This window comes from Coloeus monedula, assembly GCF_965178545.1.
Source record: "Coloeus monedula genome assembly, chromosome: 37".
Taxonomy (NCBI): Eukaryota; Metazoa; Chordata; class Aves; order Passeriformes; family Corvidae; genus Coloeus; species Coloeus monedula.
In genome coordinates, this window is record NC_138817.1 from 1,117,704 (window position 1) to 1,139,652 (window position 21,949).

The 21,949-nt window shown below is 51.6% G+C and overlaps 1 protein-coding gene across 2 annotated transcripts in view; it reads left to right on the plus strand.

Annotated features, from left to right (window-relative positions):
• The window catches only part of RNF40 (ring finger protein 40), an 82,288-nt gene extending 60,862 nt beyond the window's left edge, over window positions 1-21,426 (plus strand). For both annotated transcript variants that reach the window (XM_082300186.1, XM_082300187.1), the window contains 5 exons: window positions 1,952-2,164; window positions 9,073-9,198; window positions 11,759-11,899; window positions 16,525-16,626; window positions 18,824-21,426. In XM_082300186.1, coding sequence (XP_082156312.1) covers window positions 1,952-2,164; window positions 9,073-9,198; window positions 11,759-11,899; window positions 16,525-16,626; window positions 18,824-19,000 — 759 coding nt within the window. In that variant the 3' untranslated portion in view covers window positions 19,001-21,426. The remainder of the gene's footprint in view (window positions 1-1,951; window positions 2,165-9,072; window positions 9,199-11,758; window positions 11,900-16,524; window positions 16,627-18,823) is intronic.
• The last annotated feature ends 523 nt before the right edge of the window (window positions 21,427-21,949 follow it).

Below are 21,949 nucleotides of genomic sequence, written 5' to 3' on the forward strand. Positions count from 1 at the left end.
CTGCCCTGAGCCCATGTTCCAACATGGCCGCCATGATACCATGTTCCAACATGGCCTCCATGACATCATGTTCCAATATGGCCGCCATGACACCATGTTCCAACATGGCCACCATGACACCATGTTCCAATATGGCCGCCATGACACCATGTTCCAATATGGCCGCCATGACACCATGCTCCAATATGGCCGCCATGACATCATGTTCCAATATGGCCGCCATGACATCATGTTCCAAAATGGCCACCATGACATCATGTTCCAATATGGCCTCCATGACACCATGTTCCAATATGGCCGCTGATACATCATGTTCCAATATGGCCGCCATGAGCCCATGTTCCAATATGGCCTCCATGACACCATGTTCCAATATGGCCGCTGATACATCATGTTCCAATATGGCCGCCATGATACCATGTTCCAATATGGCCACCATGACATCATGTTCCAATATGGCCTCCATGACACCATGTTCCAATATGGCCACTGTGACATCATGTTCCAATATGGCCGCCATGACATCATGCACCAATATGGCCACCATGAGCCCATGTTCCAATATGGCCGCCATGATACCATGTTCCAATATGGCCGCCATGAGCCCATGTTCCAATATGGCCGCCATGACATCATGCACCAATATGGCCGCCATGACATCATGTTCCAATATGGCCGCCATGACATCATGCACCAATATGGCCGCCATGAGCCCATGTTCCAATATGGCCGCCATGAGCCCATGTTCCAATATGGCCGCCATGAGCCCATGTTCCAATATGGCCGCCATGAGCCCATGTTCCAATATGGCCGCCATGACACCATGTTCCAATATGGCCGCCATGACATCATGTTCCAACATGGCCGCCATGACACCATGTTCCAATATGGCCGCCATGACACCATGTTCCAATATGGCCGCCATATGGCCCCCAGGGCACCATGTGACCTCACGGCGGCCATCTTGTCCCTTTCCATCATGGCGGCCATCTTGCCCCATGGATTATTGTATTACCTCACGGCGGCCATCTTACCCCGCCCCCTCATGGCGGCCATCTTACCCCGCCCCCTCACGGCGGCCATCTTGTTCCTGTGGATTATTATATCTCCTCCTGGCAGCCATCTTACCCCACCCCCTCACAGCAGCCATCTTACCCGACTCCCTCCTGGCAGCCATCTTGCCCCACCCCCTGACGGCGGCCATCTTGCCCCCTGGATTATTATATCTCCTTCTGGCAGCCATCTTGCCCCACCCCCTCACGGCAGCCATCTTCCCCCACCCCTTCACGGCCTCCATCTCTCCCCCGCCCCCTGCCGGCGGCCATCTTGTCCCCATGGATTGTTGTATCTCCTCATGGCGGCCATCTTGTTCCATTCCCTAACGGCAGCCATCTTACCCCACCCCCTGACGGCGGCCATCTTGTCCCTGTGGATTATTATATCTCCTCCTGGCAGCCATCTTACCCCACCCCCTGAGGGCGGCCATCTTGTTCCCGTGGATTAATATATCTCCTCCTGGCAGCCATCTTGCCCCACCCCCTGACAGCGGCCATCTTGCTTCCTGGATTATTATATCTCCTCCTGGCAGCCATCTTGCCCCACCCCCTCACGGCAGCCATCTTCCCCCACCCCTTCACGGCCTCCATCTCCCCCCGCCCCCCGCCGGCGGCCATCTTGTCCCCATGGATTGTTGTATCTCCTCATGGCGGCCATCTTGTCCCATTCCCTAACGGCAGCCATCTTACCCCACCCCCTCACAGCAGCCATCTTACCCGACTCCCTCCTGGCGGCCATCTTACCCCAGCCCCTCACGGCGGCCATCTTGCCTCCTGGATTATTATATCTCCTCCTGGCAGCCATCTTGCCCCACCCCCTCACGGCGGCCATCTTCCCCCACCCCTTCACGGCCTCCATCTCCCCCCGCCCCCCGCCGGCGGCCATCTTGCGGCAGGAGGAGGAGGCGCTGCTGTCGGAGATGGACGTGACGGGCCAGGCCTTCGAGGACATGCAGGAGCAGAACCTGCGGCTGCTGCAGCAGCTGCGCGAGAAGGACGACGCCAACTTCAAGCTCATGTCCGAGCGCATCAAGGCCAACCAGATCCACAAGCTGCTGCGTGAGGAGAAGGACGAGCTGGCCGAGCAGGTGCTGGCCCTCAAGGCCCAGGTGAGGCATTAATTAGTCGTTAACGGCTCTTAGTTGTTGTTTAGTGGTTGTTAATAACGTTTATTTGGTGCGTTGGAGGTGTTAATAGGCGCTAATGAGGGATTAATAAGTGCTGTTAGTTCTCTATTAGTGACTAATAGCTGCTATGAGGTGTGTTGTAGTCATTAATAGCATTTATTAGGTTTCTAGTAGCCATTAATGGTTCTTTATTAGTCATTAATAGGCTTTATTAGGTCCCTCATAGTCGTCAGTAGTGTTTATTAGGTCTTTAGTAGCCATTAATGAGTGACTAATAGCCATTAATAATTCTTTATTAGTCACTAATAAGCTTGATTCATCTCTAGTAGTCATTAGTAACATTTACTAGGTATCTAGTAGCCACTAATGAGTGACTAATAGCCATTAGTAACTTTTTAGTACTCATTAATAGCTTTTATTAGGTCACTAATAGTCGTTAGTGGCGTTTATTTGGTGTCTAATAGCCACTAATGAGTAACTTAATAGCTGTCATTAGTTCTGTGCTATTCATTAGTAGCCACTATTAGGTCTCTAGTAGTCATTAATAGCGTTTATTAGGTGTGTCGGAGGTGTTAATAGGCACTAATAAAAGATTAATTGTTATTAGCTCTGTATTAGTGACTAATGGCTGCTATGAGGTCTGTAATAGTCATTAATAGCATTTATTAGGCGGCTAATAGCCATTAATAGTTCTTTATTCGGTCTCTAATAGTCGTCAGTAATTTTTATTAGGTTTCTAGTAGTCGTTAATGAGTGACTAATAGCCATTAATAATTATTTATTAGTCATTAATAGGCTTTATTAGGTCTCTAGTAGTCATTAGTAACATTTATTAGGTGTCTAGTAGCCATTAGTGAGTGACTAATAGCCGGTATTAATTATTAGTCATTAATAGCCTTTATTAGGTCACTAATAGTCACTAATAGCGTTTATTTGGTGTCTAATAGCCATTAATGAGTAATTTAATAACCGTTATTAGTTCTGTGCTGCTTATTAATAGCCACTAGTAGGTCTCTAGTAGTCATTAATAGCGTTTATCAGGTGTATAATAGCGATTAATGAGTGATTAATAGCATTTGTTAGGTGTGTTGGAGGTGTTAATAGGCGCTAATGAGTGGCTAATAGCTGTTATTAGTTCTGTGCTGCTCACTAATAGCCACTATTAGGTCTCTAGTAGTCATTAATAGCGTTCATTAGGTGTGTCGGAGGTGTTAATAGGCCCTAATGAAAGATTAATAATTGTTATTAGCTCTGTATTAGTGACTAATGGCTGCTGTGAGGTCGGTAATAGTCATTAATAGTGTTTATTAAGCGACTAATAGCCATTAGTAGTTCTTTATTAGTCACTAATAAGCTTTATTGCGTCTCTAATAGTCATTAATAGCCCTTATTAGGTCTCTAATAGCCATTAATGAGTGACTAATAGCCATTAATAGTTCTTTATTAGCCACTAATAGGCTTTATTAAGTCTCTAGTAGTCATTAGTAATATTTATTAGGTGTCTAGTAGCCATTAATGAGTGACTAATAACCGTTACTATTTCTTTACTAGTCATTAATAGCCTTTATTAGGTCTCTAATAGTTACTAATAGTTTCTATTAGGTGTTTGATAGCCATTAAGGAGTGATTAATAGTCGTTATTAATTTTTCATTAGTCACTAATAGGCTTTATTAGGTCTCTAATAATTATTAATAGTTTCTATTAGCTGTCTGATAGCAATTAATGAGCGGTTAATAGTCGTTATTAATTTTTTTTATTAGTTATTAATAGCCTTTATTAGGTCTCTAATACTTAATAATAGTTTCTATTAGGTGCTTGGTAGCCATTAATAACCACTAATGAGTGACTAATAATTGCTATTAGCTATTAGGCATTAATAGCCACTGTTAGGTCTTTAATAGTCATTAATAGCGATTATTAGGTGCCTAATAACCATTAGTGGGTGACTAATAGTTGTTATTAGTTCTGTATTAGTCATTAATAGCCTTTATTAGGTTTCTAATAGCCATTAATGAATGACTAAAAGCGCTTATTAGTTTCAAGCAATAGTTAATAGCTTCTATAAGGTGCTTAATAGCCATTAATGAGTGACTAATAACCGGTATTAGGTCTCTATTAGCCATTAATAGCCTTTATTAGGTGTCTAATAGCCACTAATAGCCATTAATAAATGATTAATAACCACTATTAATTACTAATGGCCATTAATAGCTTCCTAATGGTCACTAATCATTCTTAAATAGCCACTGATGACCTTCTAATGGTCATTAATAGTGTTTAAATAGTCACTAATACTCCTAATAACAGTAATAATTGCTAATAAATGCCTAATAATGACATGTTTTTTCCTAGTAATTAATTAATTGCGCTAATTAACGGGTAATTAAGGGTTAATTAATTACTTGTACGGGTGGAGGTGCAGCCGCAGGAGCTCGAGAAGACCACACAAGACCTAATAATGGTCTAATTAGCCCTAATAATTGGCTAATAGCGGCTAATAATGGCCTGGTTTTTCCTAATAATTGGTTGATTTTGCTAATTAATGGCTAATTAGGGGCTAATTAATCACCGGAACAGGTGGAGGCGCAGCTGCAGGTGGTGCAGGAGCCGGAGGAGACCACCCAAGACTTAATAATGGCCTAATAGCGGTGTAATAGTCACTAATAATCGGCTAATAACTCCTTAATTTTGCCTAGAAACGCCATAATTTCTCCTATTAACGAGCTGATTTCATTAATTAGGGATTAATTAGTGACTAATTGCTCACCTGTGCAGGTGGAGGCGCAGCTGCAGGTGGTGCAGGAGCCGGAAGAGACCACCCAAGACCTAATAACGGCCTAATAATCACTAATAATTGGCTGATTTTGGCTAATAAAGGCCTAAAACCACTGTAATTTTTCCTATTAATGAGTCGATTTTGCTAATGAGGGGTTAATTAGTGACTAATTGCTCACCTGGGCAGGTGGAGGTGCAGCTGCAGGTGGTGCAGGAGCCGGAGGAGACCACCCAAGACCTAATAACGGCCTAATAATCACTAATAATTGGCTAATTTTGGCTAATAAAGGCCTAAAACCACTGTAATTTTTCCTATTAATGAGTCGATTTTGCTAATGAGGGGTTAATTAGTGGCTAATTGCTCACCTGGGCAGGTGGAGGCGCAGCTGCAGGTGGTGCAGGACCTGGAGGATACCACCCAAGACCTAATGACGGCCTAATCATCACTAATAATCAGCTAATAACTCCTTAATTTTGCCTAGAAACGCCATAATTTCTCCTATTAACGAGCTGATTTCGCTAATGAGGGGTTAATTAGTGGCTAATTGCTCACCTGGGCAGGTGGAGGCGCAGCTGCAGGTGGTGCAGGAGCCGGAAGAGACCACCCAAGACCTAATAACGGCCTAATAATCACTAATAATTGGCTGATTTTGGCTAATAAAGGCCTAAAACCACTGTAATTTCTCCTATTAATGAGTCGATTTTGCTAATGAGGGGTTAATTAGTGACTAATTGCTCACCTGTGCAGGTGGAGGCGCAGCTGCAGGTGGTGCAGGACCTGGAGGATACCACCCAAGATCTAATAACAGCCGAATAATCACTAATAATCAGCTAATAACTCCTTAATTTTGCCTAGAAACGCCATAATTTTTCCTATTAACGAGCTGATTTCATTAATTAGGGGTTAATTAGTGACTAATTGCTCACCTGGGCAGGTGGAGGCGCAGCTGCAGGTGGTGCAGGAGCCGGAAGAGACCACCCAAGACCTAATAACGGCCTAATAATCACTAATAATTGGCTAATTTTGGCTAATAAAGGCCTAAAACCACTGTAATTTCTCCTATTAACGAGCCGATTTTGCTAATGAGGGGTTAATTAGTGGCTAATTGCTCACCAGGGCAGGTGGAGGCGCAGCTGCAGGTGGTGCAGGACCTGGAGGATACCACCCAAGACCTAATAACAGCCTAATCATCACTAATAATCAGCTAATAACTCCTTAATTTTGCCTAGAAACGCCATAATTTCTCCTATTAACGAGCTGATTTCATTAATTAGGGGTTAATTAGTGGCTAATTGCTCGCCTGGGCAGGTGGAGGCGCAGCTGCAGGTGGTGCAGAAGCCGGAGGAGACCACCCAAGACCTAATAACGGCCTAATAATCACTAATAATTGGCTAATAACTCCTTAATTTTGCCTAGAAACGCCATAATTTGTCCTATTAACGAGCCGATTTTGCTAATTAGGGATTAATTAGTGACTAATTGCTCGCCTGTGCAGGTGGAGGCACAGCTGCAGGTGGTGCAGAAGCTGGAGGAGACCACCCAAGACCTAATAACGGCCGAATAATCACTAATAATTGGCTGATTTTGGCTAATAAAGCCCTAAAAACGCTGTAATTTCTCCTATTAACGAGCCGATTTCGCTAATGAGGGGTTAATTAGTGGCTAATTGCTCGCCTGGGCAGGTGGAGGCGCAGCTGCAGGTGGTGCAGGAGCCGGAGGAGACCACCCAAGACCTAATAATTGCCTAATAGCTGCTAATAATTGGCTAATTTTGGCTAATAAATCCCTAAAAATGCTGTAGTTTCTTCTATTAATGAGCTGATTTCATTAATTAGGGGTTAATTAGTGGCTAATTGCTCACCTGGGCAGGTGGAAGCGCAGCTGCAGGTGGTGCAGAAGCTGGAGGAGACCACCCAAGACCTAATAACGGCCTAATAATCACTAATAATTGGCTAATTTTGGCTAATAAAGGCCTAAAACCACTGTAATTTTTCCTATTAATGAGTCGATTTTGCTAATGAGGGGTTAATTAGTGACTAATTGCTCACCAGGGCAGGTGGAGGCGCAGCTGCAGGTGGTGCAGGACCTGGAGGATACCACCCAAGACCTAATAACAGCCTAATCATCACTAATAATCAGCTAATAACTCCTTAATTTTGCCTAGAAACGCCATAATTTCTCCTATTAACGAGCCGATTTCGCTAATGAGGGGTTAATTAGTGACTAATTGCTCACCTGGGCAGGTGGAGGTGCAGCTGCAGGTGGTGCAGAAGCTGGAGGAGACCACTCAAGACCTAATAACAGCCTAATAATCACTAATAATTGGCTGATTTTGGCTAATAAAGGCCTAAAACCACTGTAATTTTTCCTATTAAGGAGTCGATTTCGCTAATGAGGGGTTAATTAGTGGCTAATTGCTCACCTGGGCAGGTGGAGGTGCAGCTGCAGGTGGTGCAGGAGCCGGAGGAGACCACCCAAGACCTAATAACAGCCTAATAATCACTAATAATTGGCTAATAACTCCTTAATTTTGCCTAGAAACGCCATAATTTCTCCTATTAACGAGCTGATTTCATTAATTAGGGATTAATTAGTGACTAATTGCTCACCTGTGCAGGTGGAGGCACAGCTGCAGGTGGTGCAGGAGCTCGAGAAGACCACCCAAGACCTAATAACAGCCGAATAATCACTAATAATTGGCTAATAACTCCTTAATTTTGCCTAGAAACGCCATAATTTCTCCTATTAATGAGTCGATTTTGCTAATGAGGGATTAATTAGTGGCTAATTGCTCACCTGGGCAGGTGGAGGCGCAGCTGCAGGTGGTGCAGGAGCCGGAGGAGACCACCCAAGACCTAATAACGGCCTAATAATCACTAATAATTGGCTGATTTTGGCTAATAAAGGTCTAAAACCACTGTAATTTTTCCTATTAATGAGTCGATTTTGCTAATGAGGGATTAATTAGTGACTAATTGCTCACCAGGGCAGGTGGAGGCGCAGCTGCAGGTGGTGCAGGACCTGGAGGATACCACCCAAGACCTAATAACAGCCTAATCATCACTAATAATCAGCTAATAACTCCTTAATTTTGCCTAGAAACGCCATAATTTCTCCTATTAACGAGCTGATTTCATTAATTAGGGGTTAATTAGTGACTAATTGCTCACCTGGGCAGGTGGAGGTGCAGCTGCAGGTGGTGCAGGACCTGGAGGATACCACCCAAGATCTAATAACAGCCGAATAATCACTGATAATCAGCTAATAACTCCTTAATTTTGCCTAGAAACGCCATAATTTTTCCTATTAACGAGCTGATTTCATTAATTAGGGGTTAATTAGTGACTAATTGCTCACCAGGGCAGGTGGAGGCGCAGCTGCAGGTGGTGCAGGAGCCGGAGGAGACCACCCAAGACCTAATGACGGCCTAATAATCACTAATAATTGGCTGATTTTGGCTAATAAAGGCCTAAAACCACTGTAATTTTTCCTATTAATGAGTCGATTTTGCTAATGAGGGGTTAATTAGTGGCTAATTGCTCACCAGGGCAGGTGGAGGCGCAGCTGCAGGTGGTGCAGGACCTGGAGGATACCACCCAAGACCTAATGACGGCCTAATGATCACTAATAATCAGCTAATAACTCCTTAATTTTGCCTAGAAACGCCATAATTTCTCCTATTAACGAGCTGATTTCATTAATTAGGGGTTAATTAGTGACTAATTGCTCACCTGTGCAGGTGGAGGCGCAGCTGCAGGTGGTGCAGGACCTGGAGGATACCACCCAAGACCTAATAACAGCCGAATAATCACTAATAATTGGCTAATAACTCCTTAATTTTGCCTAGAAACGCCATAATTTCTCCTATTAACGAGCCGATTTCGCTAATTAGGGATTAATTAGTGACTAATTGCTCGCCTGGGCAGGTGGAGGCGCAGCTGCAGGTGGTGCAGGAGCTCGAGAAGACCACCCAAGACCTAATAACAGCCGAATAATCACTAATAATTGGCTAATAACTCCTTAACTTTGCCTAGAAACGCCATAATTTCTCCTATTAACGAGCTGATTTCATTAATTAGGGATTAATTAGTGACTAATTGCTCGCCTGGGCAGGTGGAGGCGCAGCTGCAGGTGGTGCAGAAGCTGGAGGAGAAGGAGCGGGGCCTGCAGAGCGCCCTGGGCGCCGTGGAGAAGGAGCTGAACCTGCGCTCGCAGGCGCTGGAGCTGCACAAGAGGAAGGTGAGGGGGGAGGGGCTCAGGTGTGCCCAGGTGTGCCCAGGTGTGCCCAGGTGTGCCCCAGGTGTGGCCAAATGGATCCCAGGTGTGCCCAGGTGTGGCCAAATGGATCCCAGGTGTGCCCAGGTGTGCCCCCAGGTGTGCCCAGGTGTGCCCCAGGTGTGGCCAAATGGATCCCAGGTGTGCCCCAGGTGTGCTCAGGTGTGTCTCAGGTGTGCCCCAGGTGTGCCAGGGCAAGCTCAGGTGTGCTGTAGATGCCCCCAGGTGTGCCCCAGGTGCCCCCAGGTGTGCCCAGGTGTGCCCAGGTGCATCCTAGGTGTGCCAGAGTGAGCTCAGGTGCCCCGGGTGTGGCTCAGTGGTGCCCAGGTGTATCTCAGGTGTACCAGGGTGAGCTCAGGTGTGCCCAGGTGTGCTGTAGGTGCCCCAGGTGAGCCCAGGTGTGCCCAGGTGTGTCCAAATGGATCCCAGGTGTGCCCAGGTGTGGCTCAGTGGTGCCCAGGTGTGCCAGGTGAGCCCAGGTGTGCCCAGGTGGGCTCAGGTGCATTCGAATGGATCCCAGGTGTGTCAGGTTGGCCCCCGGTGTGCCCAGGTGTGTCCCAGGTGTGCCAGGGTGAGCTCAGGTGTGCTCAGGTGTGCTGTAGGTGCCCCAGATGTGCCCAGGTGTGCCGTAGATGCCCCCAGGTGCCCCCAGGTGAGCGCAGGTGTGCCCGCAGGCGGTGGAGGCGGCGCAGTTGGCCGAGGACCTGCGGGCGCAGGGCGAGCACGTGCAGGCGCGGCTGCGGGAGCTGCAGGTGTGCCCAGGTGTGCCCAGGTGCATCCTAGGTGTGCCAGGGTGAGCTCAGGTGGGCTCAGGTGTGCTGTACGTGCCCCAGGTGAGCCCAGGTGCCCCCAGGTGTGCCAGATTGATCTCAGGTGCCCCGGGTGTGCCCAGGTGTGTTCAAATGGATCCCAGGTGAGCCCAGGTGAGCCCAGGTGAGCCCAGGTGAGCCCAGGTGCATCCGAATGGATCCCAGGTGTGTCCGGTTGGCCCCCGGTGTGCCCAGGTGTGTCCCAGGTGTGCCAGGGTGAGCTCAGGTGCCCCCAGGTGTGCCATAGGTGAGCCGAGGTGTGCCATAGATGCCCCCAGGTGTGCCCAGGTGTGCCGTAGATGCCCCAGGTGAGCGCAGGTGTGCCCGCAGGCGGTGGAGGCGGCGCAGTTGGCCGAGGACCTGCGGGCGCAGGGCGAGCACGTGCAGGCGCGGCTGCGGGAGCTGCAGGTGTGCCCAGGTGTGCCCAGGTGTGCCCAGGTGTGCCCAGGTGTGCCCAGGTGCATCCTAGGTGTGCCAGAGTGATCTCAGGTGTGCTCAGGTGTGCTGTAGGTGCCCCAGGTGTGCCAGGTGAGCCCAGGTGTGCCCAGGTGGGCTCAGGTGCATCTGAATGGATCCCAGGTGTGTCCGGTTGGCCCCCGGTGTGCCCAGGTGTGTCCCAGGTGTGCCAGAGCGAGCTCAGGTGTGCCCAGGTGTGCTGTAGGTGCCCCAGATGTGCCCAGGTGTGCCGTAGATGCCCCAGGTGCCCCCAGGTGAGCGCAGGTGTGCCCGCAGGCGGTGGAGGCGGCGCAGTTGGCCGAGGACCTGCGGGCGCAGGGCGAGCACGTGCAGGCGCGGCTGCGGGAGCTGCAGGTGTGCCCACGTGTGCCCACGTGTGCCCAGGTGTGCCCAGGTGCATCCTAGGTGTGCCAGAGTGAGCTCAGGTGCCCCAGGTGAGCCCAGGTGTGCCATAGATGCCCCAGCTGCCCCCAGGTGTGCCCAGGTGTGCCGTAGATGCCCCAGGTGAGCCCAGGTGTGCCCGCAGGCGGTGGAGGCGGCGCAGTTGGCCGAGGACCTGCGGGCGCAGGGCGAGCACGTGCAGGCGCGGCTGCGGGAGCTGCAGGTGTGCCCAGGTGTGCCCAGGTGTGCCCAGGTGTGCCCAGGTGCATCCTAGGTGTGCCAGAGTGAGCTCAGGTGTGCTCAGGTGTGCCAGATTGATCTCAGGTGCCCCGGGTGTGCCCAGGTGTGTCCAAATGGATCCCAGGTGTGCCCAGGTGCATCCCAGGTGTGCCAGAGTGAGCTCAGGTGTGCTGTAGGTGCCCCAGGTGAGCCCAGGTGCCCCCAGGTGTGCCCAGGTGTGCCCAGGTGCATCCCAGGTGTACCAGAGTGAGCTCAGGTGTCCTGGGTGTCCCCAGCTGTGTCCAAATGGATCCCAGGTGAGCTCAGGTGTGCCGTAGATGCCCCCAGGTGCCCCAGGTGAGCGCAGGTGTGCCCGCAGGCGGTGGAGGCGGCGCAGTTGGCCGAGGACCTGCGGGCGCAGGGCGAGCACGTGCAGGCGCGGCTGCGGGAGCTGCAGGTGTGCCCAGGTGTGCCCAGGTGTGCCCAGGTGTGCCCAGGTGTGCCCAGGTGCATCCTAGGTGTGCCAGAGTGAGCTCAGGTGTGCTCAGGTGTGCTGTAGGTGCCCCAGGTGTGCCAGGTGAGCCCAGGTGTGCCCAGGTGTGCCCAGGTGTGCCATAGATGCCCCAAGGTGCCCCAGGTGAGCGCAGGTGTGCCCGCAGGCAGTGGAGGCGGCGCAGTTGGCCGAGGACCTGCGGGCGCAGGGCGAGCACGTGCAGGCGCGGCTGCGGGAGCTGCAGGTGTGCGCGGCCGAGAACCGCGCGGCCAAGGACAAGGAGTCGCTGAGCCTCAAGAGGGCGCAGGTGAGACACCCCCGGGGAGGGAAAATCGGGGGGTTTCGGCAAATTTGGGGGAGTTTGGGGGATTTTGGGGGGAATTTAGAGGAAGTTTGGGGCATTTCGGGGGGGGATTTGGGGGATTTTGGGGGAGATTCGGGGGAGTTTGGGAAGGATTTGGGGGGGATTTAGAGGGAATTTGGGGCGTTTGGGGGGGATTTGGGGGAATTTGAGGGGATTTAGAGAGATTTGGGGAGATTTTGGGGAGATTTTGGGGAATTTGAGGGGGAATTTGGGGCATTTGGGGGGGATTTGGGGGAATTTGGGGGGATTTAGAGAGATTTTGGGGAGATTCTGGGGGATTTGGGGGGCGTTTGAGGGGATTTTGGGGGGAATTTAGAGGAAGTTTGGGGGGATTTTGGAGGGAATTTAGAGGAAATTTGGGGCATTTTGGGGGGGGGATTTGGGGGATTTTGGGGGAGATTTGGGGGAGTTTGGGAAGGATTTGGGGGGAATTTAGAGGAAATTTGGGGCATTTGGGGTGGAATTTGGGGGGATTTTGAGAGATTTGAGGGGATTTAGAGAGATTTTGGAGAGATTTTGGGGAATTTGAGGGGGGATTGGGGGAATTTTGGGGGGGATTTGGGGGAATTTGAGGGGATTTAGAGAGATTTTGGGAGATTTTGGAGAGATTTGGGGGAATTTGAGGGGGAATTTGGGGCATTTGGGGGGATTTGGGGGGAATTTAGAGGAAATTTGGGGCATTTTCGGGGGGGGATTTGGGGGATTTGGTGAAATTTGAGGGGATTTAGAGAGATTTGGGGGGATTTGGGGGGGATTTGGGGGATTTTGGGGGAGATTCGGGGGAGTTTGGGAAGGATTTGGGGGGAATTTAGAGGGAATTTGGGGCATTTGGGGGGGATTTGGGGCAAATTTGAGGAGATTTAGAGAGATTTTGTGAGATTTTGGGTAGATTTTGGGGAATTTGAGGGGGAATTTGGGGCATTTGGGGGGGATTTGGGGGAATTTGGGGGGATTTAGAGAGATTTTGGGAGATTTTGGGGAGATTCTGGGGGATTTGGGGGGCGTTTGAGGGGATTTTGGGGGGAATTTAGAGGAAGTTTGGGGGGATTTGGGGGGAATTTAGAGGAAATTTGGGGCATTTTGGGGGGGGATTTGGGGGATTTGGTGAAATTTGAGGGGATTTAGAGAGATTTGGGGGGATTTGGGGGGGATTTGGGGGATTTTGGGGGAGATTTGGGGGAGTTTGGGAAGGATTTGAGGGGAATTTAGAGGAAATTTGGGGCATTTGGGGTGGAATTTGGGGGGATTTTGAGAGATTTGAGGGGATTTAGAGAGATTTTGGAGAGATTTTGGGGAATTTGAGGGGGGATTGGGGGAATTTTGGGGGGGATTTGGGGGAATTTGAGGCGATTTAGAGAGATTTTGGGAGATTTTGGAGAGATTTGGGGGAATTTGAGGGGGAATTTGGGGCATTTGGGGGGATTTGGGGGGAATTTAGAGGAAATTTGGGGCATTTTCGGGGGGGGATTTGGGGGATTTGGTGAAATTTGAGGGGATTTAGAGAGATTTGGGGGGATTTGGGGGGGATTTGGGGGATTTTGGGGGAGATTCGGGGGAGTTTGGGAAGGATTTGGGGGGAATTTAGAGGGAATTTGGGGCATTTGGGGGGGATTTGGGGGAATTTGAGGAGATTTAGAGAGATTTTGGGGGATTTTGGGTAGATTTTGGGGAATTTGAGGGGGAATTTGGGGCATTTGGGGGGGATTTGGGGGAATTTGGGGGAATTTAGAGAGATTTTGGGAGATTTTGGGGAGATTCTGGGGGATTTGGGGGGCGTTTGAGGGGATTTTGGGGGGAATTTAGAGGAAGTTTGGGGGGATTTGGGGGGATTTTGGGGGGATTTTAAGAGATTTGAGAGGATTTAGAGAGATTTTGGGGGATTTTGGGGAGATTTTGGGGATCTTGGGGGAGATTCGGGGGAGTTTGGGAAGGATTTGGGGGGGAATTTGGGGCATTTGGGGGGGATTTGGGGGAATTTGAGGAGATTTTGGGAGATTTTGGAGAGATTTGGGGGGATTTGGGGGGGATTTGAGGGGATTTTGGGGGAGATTCGGGGGAGTTTGGGAAGGATTTGGGGGGAATTTAGAGGGAATTTGGGGCGTTTGGGGGGGATTTGGGGGAATTTGAGGGGATTTAGAGAGATTTGGGGAGGTTTTGGGGAGATTCTGGGGGATTTGGGGGGGTTTGAGGGGATTTTGGGGGGAATTTAGAGGAAGTTTGGGGGGATTTGGGGGGAATTTAGAGGAAATTTGGGGCATTTTGGGGGGGGATTTGGGGGATTTGGTGAAATTTGAGGGGATTTAGAGAGATTTGGGGGGATTTGGGGGATTTTGGGGGAGATTTGGGGGAGTTTGGGAAGGATTTGAGGGGAATTTAGAGGAAATTTGGGGCATTTGGGGTGGAATTTGGGGGGATTTTGAGAGATTTGAGGGGATTTGGAGAGATTTTGTGGGATTTTGGGGAGATTTTGGGGGGATTTGGGGGATTTTGGGGGAGATTCGGGGGAGTTTGGGAAGGATTTGGGGGGGAATTTGGGGCATTTGGGGGAATTTGAGGAGATTTAGAGAGATTTTGGGAGATTTTGGAGAGATTTGGGGGGATTTGAGGGGATTTTGGGGGAGATTTGGGGGAGTTTGGGAAGGATTTGGGGAGAATTTAGAGGGAATTTGGGGCGTTTGGGGGGGATTTGGGGGAATTTGAGGGGATTTAGAGAGATTTTGGGAGATTTTGGGGAGATTCTGGGGGATTTGGGGGGCATTTGAGGGGATTTTGGGGGGAATTTAGAGGAAGTTTGGGGGGATTTGGGGGAATTTAGAGGAAATTTGGGGCATTTGGGGGGGGGATTGGGGGGATTTGGTGAAATTTGAGGGGATTTAGAGAGATTTGGGGGGATTTGGGGGGGATTTGGGGGATTTTGGGGGAGTTTGGGAAGGATTTGAGGGGAATTTAGAGGAAATTTGGGGCATTTTGGGGGGGATTTGGGGGAATTTGAGGAGATTTAGAGAGATTTGGGGAGATTTTGGGGAATTTGAGGGGGAATTTGGGGCATTTGGGGGGGATTTGGGGGGATTTGGGGGGATTTAGAGAGATTTTGGGGAGATTCTGGGGGATTTGGGGGGCGTTTGAGGGGATTTTGGGGGAATTTAGAGGAAGTTTGGGGGGATTTTGGAGGGAATTTAGAGGAAATTTGGGGCATTTTGGGGGGGGGATTTGGGGGATTTTGGGGGAGATTTGGGGGAGTTTGGGAAGGATTTGGGGAGAATTTAGAGGAAATTTGGGGCATTTGGGGTGGAATTTGGGGGGATTTTGAGAGATTTGAGGGGATTTAGAGAGATTTTGTGGGATTTTGGGGGGATTTTGGGGGAGATTCGGGGGAGTTTGGGAAGGATTTGGGGGGGAATTTGGGGCATTTGGGGGGGATTTGGGGGAATTTGAGGCGATTTAGAGAGATTTTGGGAGATTTTGGAGAGATTTGGGGGGATTTGGGGGGGATTTTGGGGGAGTTTGGGAAGGATTTGGGGAAGTTTGGGGGATTTGGGGAAATTTTGGGGAGGTTTGAGGGGGATTTTGGGGAGGTTTGGAGGGGATTTGGGGGGATTTGAGGGATTTGGGGAGATTTTGGGGAAGTTTGGGTGGGATTTGGGGAAATTTTGGGGAGGTTTGAGGGGGATTTGGGGGAAGTTTGGGGGGGATTTGGGGGTTTAGAAGGATTTTGGGGAAGTTTGGGGGGATTTTGGGGGGATTTCAGAGAGATTTTGGGAGATTTGGGGGAGGTTTGAAGGGGATTTGGGGGAGATTTGAGTGATTTGGGGGGGATTTGGGGAGGTTTAGAGCGGATTTTGGGAGATTTGGGGAAGTTTATGGAGATTTTGAGGAGGTTTTGGGAAATTTTGGGGAGGCTTTGGGGGGATTTGGGGGATTTTGGGAAGTTCTGGGGGATTTTGAGGAGGTTTAGAGTGGATTTGGGGGGATTTGGGGAAGTTTGGGGGGATTTGGGGTGGTTTTGGGGGTTTAGGGGAGGTTTGGAGGGGATTTGGGGGGATTTCGGGCAGATTTTGGGAAATTTGAGGGGATTTAGAGAGATTTTGGGGGATTTCGGAGAGATTTTGGAGGATTTGGGGGAGGTTTGGAGGTGATTTGGGAAGTTTTGAGGGATTTTGGGGAGGTTTGGGGGGGATTTGGGGAGATTTGGGGGGATTTCGGAGAGATTTTGGGGGATTTTGGGGAAGTTTGGGGGGATTTGGGGAAGTTTGGGGGAGGTCTGGGGAGGATTTGGGGGGGTTAGAGTGAATTTTGGGGGATTTGGGGGAATTTTGGGGGGTTTTTAGAAATTTTTTGGGCAATTTTAGGGGCGGTTTTTTTCGGGTCTTTATCACGACATATCGTGACATATCACGGTCTCCGTCGTGACAGGAGGAGCTGTCGGGGCTCTTTCCGACCCTGGAGAATCCACGGAAGATTTTAGGAATTTTCAGGAATTTTTAGGGGTTTTTAGGAATTTTTTGGGCAATTTTAGGGAGGTTTTTGGGGCTCTCTATCGCGACGTATCGCGACCTTTGTCGTGACAGGAGGAGCTGTCGCGGCTGCGCCGGAAGCTGGAGAAGCAGCGCAAGGTCGAGGTTTACGCCGACGCCGACCAGATCCTGCAGGAGGAGATCAAGGAATACCGGGTGAGGACCTTCCGGGACCTTCCAGAACCTTCCGGGACCTTCCAGGACCTTTCGGGACCTTTGGGGACCTTTCGGAACCTTCCAGGACCTTTCAGAACCTTCCAGAACCTTCCAGGGCCTTCTGGGACCTTCCAGGACCTTCCAGGACCTCTCGAGGGTCTTGGGAGGCCTCGGGTGGTCCTTGGAGGACTTGGAGAAGGTTCTGGAGCGTTTTGGGGTGGAGCTTCCAGGACCTTGGGAGGGTCTGGAGGATCCTCGGAGGAACCTTCGAAGACCCCGGGTGGATCTTCCAGGACCTGGCGTGGACCTTCAAGGACCTTGGATGGGTCTCGGGGGTCTTCAGGGGGCTCCGGAGGGTCTGGGGTGGTCTCAGGGGACGTTGGGTGGATCTTCCAGGACCTTGGGTGGTCTTGGGAGGCCTTGGAAGACTCTTGGGTGACCTTGAGTGACCTTTGGGTGGCTCCTGGAAGATCTGGGGTGACTTTGAGTGACCATTGGGTGACCTTGACCAACTGCAGTTGACCTTGGGTGACCTTTGGTTGATCTTCGGTTGACTTTGGCCTCAGTTGACCTTGGTTGACTTTTGCTGACCCTTGGTTGACCCCTGGATGATCTTTGGTTGACCTTGGCCAACTCCAGTTGACCTCAAATGACTCCTGCTTGACCCTGAATGACCTTGGCTGACCCCTGGTTGACCTTGGGTGGCCTTGGGTGACCCTTGCTTGATGTTGACCAACTCCTCTTGACCTCAACTCCTGCTTGACCTTGAATGACCTTGGCTGACCTCTGGTTGACCTTGGCTGACCCTTAGCTGAGCCCTGGTTGACCTTTGGTTGACCTTGACCTTGCTTGACCCCTGGATGACCTTTGGTTGACCTTGACCAACTCCAGTTGACCTTAAATGACTTTTGTTTGACCTTGGCCAACCCTTGACAGACCTTTGGTTGACCTTTAGTTGACCTTAACCTATTCCAGTTGACCTTGGATGACCTTTACTGACCCCTGGTTGACCTTGACTAACTCCAGTTGACCTGGGATGACCTTTGGGTGACCCTTGCTTGACCTTGACCGACTCCCACTGACCTCAAACAACTCCTGCTTGACCTTGAATGACCTTGGCTGACCTTTGATTGACCTTGGGTGGCCCTGACTGACCCTTGGCTGACCTTGACCAACTCCAGTTGACTCCAGTTGACTTTGGCTGACCCTTGGTTGACCTTTGCTTGACCTTAACCTATTCCAGTTGACCCTTGGTTGACCTTGACTAACTCCAGTTGACCTGGGATGACCTTTGGGTGACCCTCGCTTGACCTTGACCAACTCTTGCTTGACCTTGACCTTGACCAACTCATGTTGACCTCAAACGACTCCTGCTTGACCTTGAATGACTTTGGCTGACCCTTGGCTGACCCTTGGCTGACCCCTGGTTGACCTTTGGCTGACCTTTGGTTGACCTTGACTAACTCTAGTTGACCTGGGATGACCTTTGGGTGACCCTTGCTTGACCTTGACCAACCCTGTTGACCTCAAATGACTCCTGCTTGACCTTGAATGACCTTGGCTGACCTTTGACTGACCTTGGGTGGCCTTGGCTGACCTTGACCAAGTCCAGTTGACTTTGGCTGACCCTTGGTTGATCTTTGCTTGACCTTAACCTATTCCAGTTGACCTTTGCTTGACCTTTGCTTGACCCCTGGTTGACCTTGACTAACTCCAGTTGACCTGGGATGACCTTTGGGTGACCCTCGCTTGACCTTGACCAACCCTTGCTTGACCTTGACCTTGACCAACTCATGTTGACCTCAAACGACTCCTGCTTGACCTTGAATGACCTTGGCTGACCTTTGATTGACCTTGGGTGGCCCTGACTGACCCTTGGCTGACCTTGACCAACTCCAGTTGACTCCAGTTAACTTTGGCTGACCCTTGGCTGACTCTTGGTTGACCTTTGCTTGACCTTAACCTATGCCAGTTGACCTTTGCTTGACCTTTGCTTGACCCCTGGTTGACCTTGCCCAACTCCTATTGACCTTGGCTGACCCTTGATTGACCATTGCTTGACCTTGACTGATTCCCCGTTGACCTCAAACGACTCCCGCTTGACCTCAATGACCTCGAGTGACCTCGCTTGACCTCGAGTGACCTCTCTTGACCTCGAGTGACCTCCCGCTGACCCCTCGGCCGTCCGTCCCGCCAGGCCCGGCTGACGTGTCCGTGCTGCAACGCCCGCAAGAAGGACGCGGTGCTGACCAAGTGCTTCCACGTCTTCTGCTTCGAGTGCGTCAAGAGCCGCTACGACACGCGCCAGAGGAAGTGCCCCAAGTGCAACGCCGCCTTCGGCGCCCACGACTTCCACCGCGTCTACATCAGCTGAGTGGCCACCGGCCACCGCTGGTCATCCCTCGCCCAGTTATGGTCACCCCGTGGTGATCAGTGGTCACCCATGACCACCTATGGCCACCCTGTGATCACCTCTGGCCACCCCACGTTGACCTAGGATCACCCCTGACCACCCATGGCCACCCCATGGTGACCAATGGCCACCCATTACCATCTATGGCCACCCAGTGTCCATCCCTTGGTGACCCATGGCCACCCCATAGTGACCAGTGCCCACCTATGACCACCCCATGTTGACCAATGGCCACCCATGACCACCTATGGCCACCCTGTGTCCATCCCTTGGTGACCCATGATCACCTCTGGCCACCCCATGTTGACCTAGGGTTCCCCGTGGTGACCACTGGCCACCAATGACCATCTCTGACCACCCTGTGTCCATCCCTTGGTGACCAGTGACCACCTGTGGCCACCCTGTGTCCATCCCTTGGTGACCAGTGACCACCTATGGCCACCCTGTGTCCATCCCTTGGTGACCAGTGACCACCTATGGCCACCCTGTGTCCATCCCTTGGTGACCAGTGACCACCTGTGGCCACCCTGTGTCCATCCCTTGGTGACCCGTGATCACCTATGGCCACCCCACGTTGACCTAGGATCACCCCTGACCACCCATGGCCACCTCATGGTGACCAATGGCCACCCATGACCATCTATGGCTACCCTGTGTCCATCCCTTGGTGACCGATGACCAGCTCTGGCCACCCCACATTGACCTAAGGTCCCCCATGGTGACCAATGGTCACCCATGACCATCTATGGCCACCCTGTGTCCATCCCTTGGTGACCCATGGCCACCCCATAGTGACCAGTGCCCACCTATGACCACCCCATGTTGACCTAGGGTCCTCCTTGACCACCCATGGCCACCCCATGTTGACCAATGGCCACCCATGACCACCTATGGCCACCCTGTGTCCATCCCTTGGTGACCGATGATCACCTCTGGCCACCCCACATTGACCTAGGATCACCCCTGACCACCCATGGCCACCTCATGGTGACCAATGGTCACCCATTACCATCTATGGCCACCCAGTGTCCATCCCTTGGTGACCCATGGCCACCCCATAGTGACCAGTGCCCACCTATGACCACCCCATGTTGACCTAGGGTCCTCCTTGACCACCCATGGCCACCCCATGTTGACCAATGGCCACCTATGGCCACCCTGTGTGCATCCCTTGGTGACCCGTGATCACCTCTGGCCACCCCATGTTGACCTAGGGTTCCCTGTGGTGACCACTGGCCACCAATGACCATCTCTGACCACCCTGTGTCCATCCCTTGGTGACCAGTGACCACCTGTGGCCACCCTGTGTCCATCCCTTGGTGACCGATGACCAGCTCTGGCCACCCCACGTTGACCTAAGGTCCCCCATGGTGACCAATGGCCACCCATGACCATCTATGGCCACCCAGTGTCCATCCCTTGGTGACCCATGGCCACCCCATAGTGACCAGTGCCCACCTATGACCACCCCATGTTGACCTAGGGTCCTCCTTGACCACCCATGGCCACCCCATGGTGACCAATGGCCACCCATGACCATCTATGGCCACCCTGTGCCCATCCCTTGGTGACCAATGGTCATCTATGACCACCCCATGCTGACCTAGGGTCGCCCCTGACCACCCATAGCCACCCCATGGTGACCAGTGGTCATCTTTGACCCCCTTGTGTTCATCCCTTGGTGACCTGTGGCCACCTATGATCACCCTGTAGTGACCAATGACCACCTCTGACCACCCTGTGTCCATCCCTTGGTGACCCATGACCACCTGTGGCCACCCCACATTGACCTGGGGTCCCCCATGATGACCAATGGCCACCCGTGACCACCTCTGGCCACCTCATGTTGACCTAGGGTCACCCCTGACCACCCATGGCCACCCCATGGTGACCAATGGCCACCCATGAGCATCTGTGGTCACCCTGTGTCCATCCCTTGGTGACCCGTGACCACCCCATGGTGACCAATGGTCGCCCCTGGTCACCACTGACCACCCTATGATGACCCCTGAGCCTCCTCTGACCACCCTGTGTCCATCCTTTGGTGACCCATGACCACCTCTGGCCATCTCATGTTTATTTAGGGTCACCCCTGGCCACCCATGGCCACCCCATGGTGACCAATGGCCACCCATGACCACCTATGGCCACCCTGTGCCCATCCCTTGGTGACCAATGGTCATCTATGACCACCCCATGTTGACCTAGGGTCGCCCCTGACCACCCATAGCCACCCCATGGTGACCAGTGGTCATCTCTGACCCCCTTGTGTCCATCCCTTGGTGACCTGTGGCCACCTATGATCACCCTGTAGTGACCAATGACCACCTCTGACCACCCTGTGTCCATCCCTCGGTGACCCCTGACCACCTATGACCACCCTGTGTCCATCCCCTGGTGACCCATGACCACCTGTGGCCACCCCACGTTGACCTAGGGTCCCCCATGGTGACCAATGGCCACCCGTGGCCACCTCATGACCACCTATGGCCACCCTTTGTCCATCCCTTGGTGACCAGTGGTCATCTATGACCACCCCATGGTGACCAGTGGTCATCTATTGCCACCCTGTGTCCGTCTATGGCCACTGATGACCACCTGTGGCTACTTAGAGTGACCGCTGAAGACCCGTGGCCATCGCTGACCACGCCAAAGTCACTCCTGACCACCCCAAAGTGACCCCGACCACCTCAAAGTGACCACTGGTCACTGATGGTCACTCCTGACCACCCCAAGGTGACCAGTGACCACCCCAAAGTGACCCCTGACCACCCCAAAGTGACCACTGGTCACTGATGGTCACTCCTGACCACCCCAAGGTGACCAGTGACCACCCCAAAGTGACCCCTGACCACCCCAAAGTGACCACTGGTCACTGATGGTCACTCCTGACCACCCTGAAGTGACCAC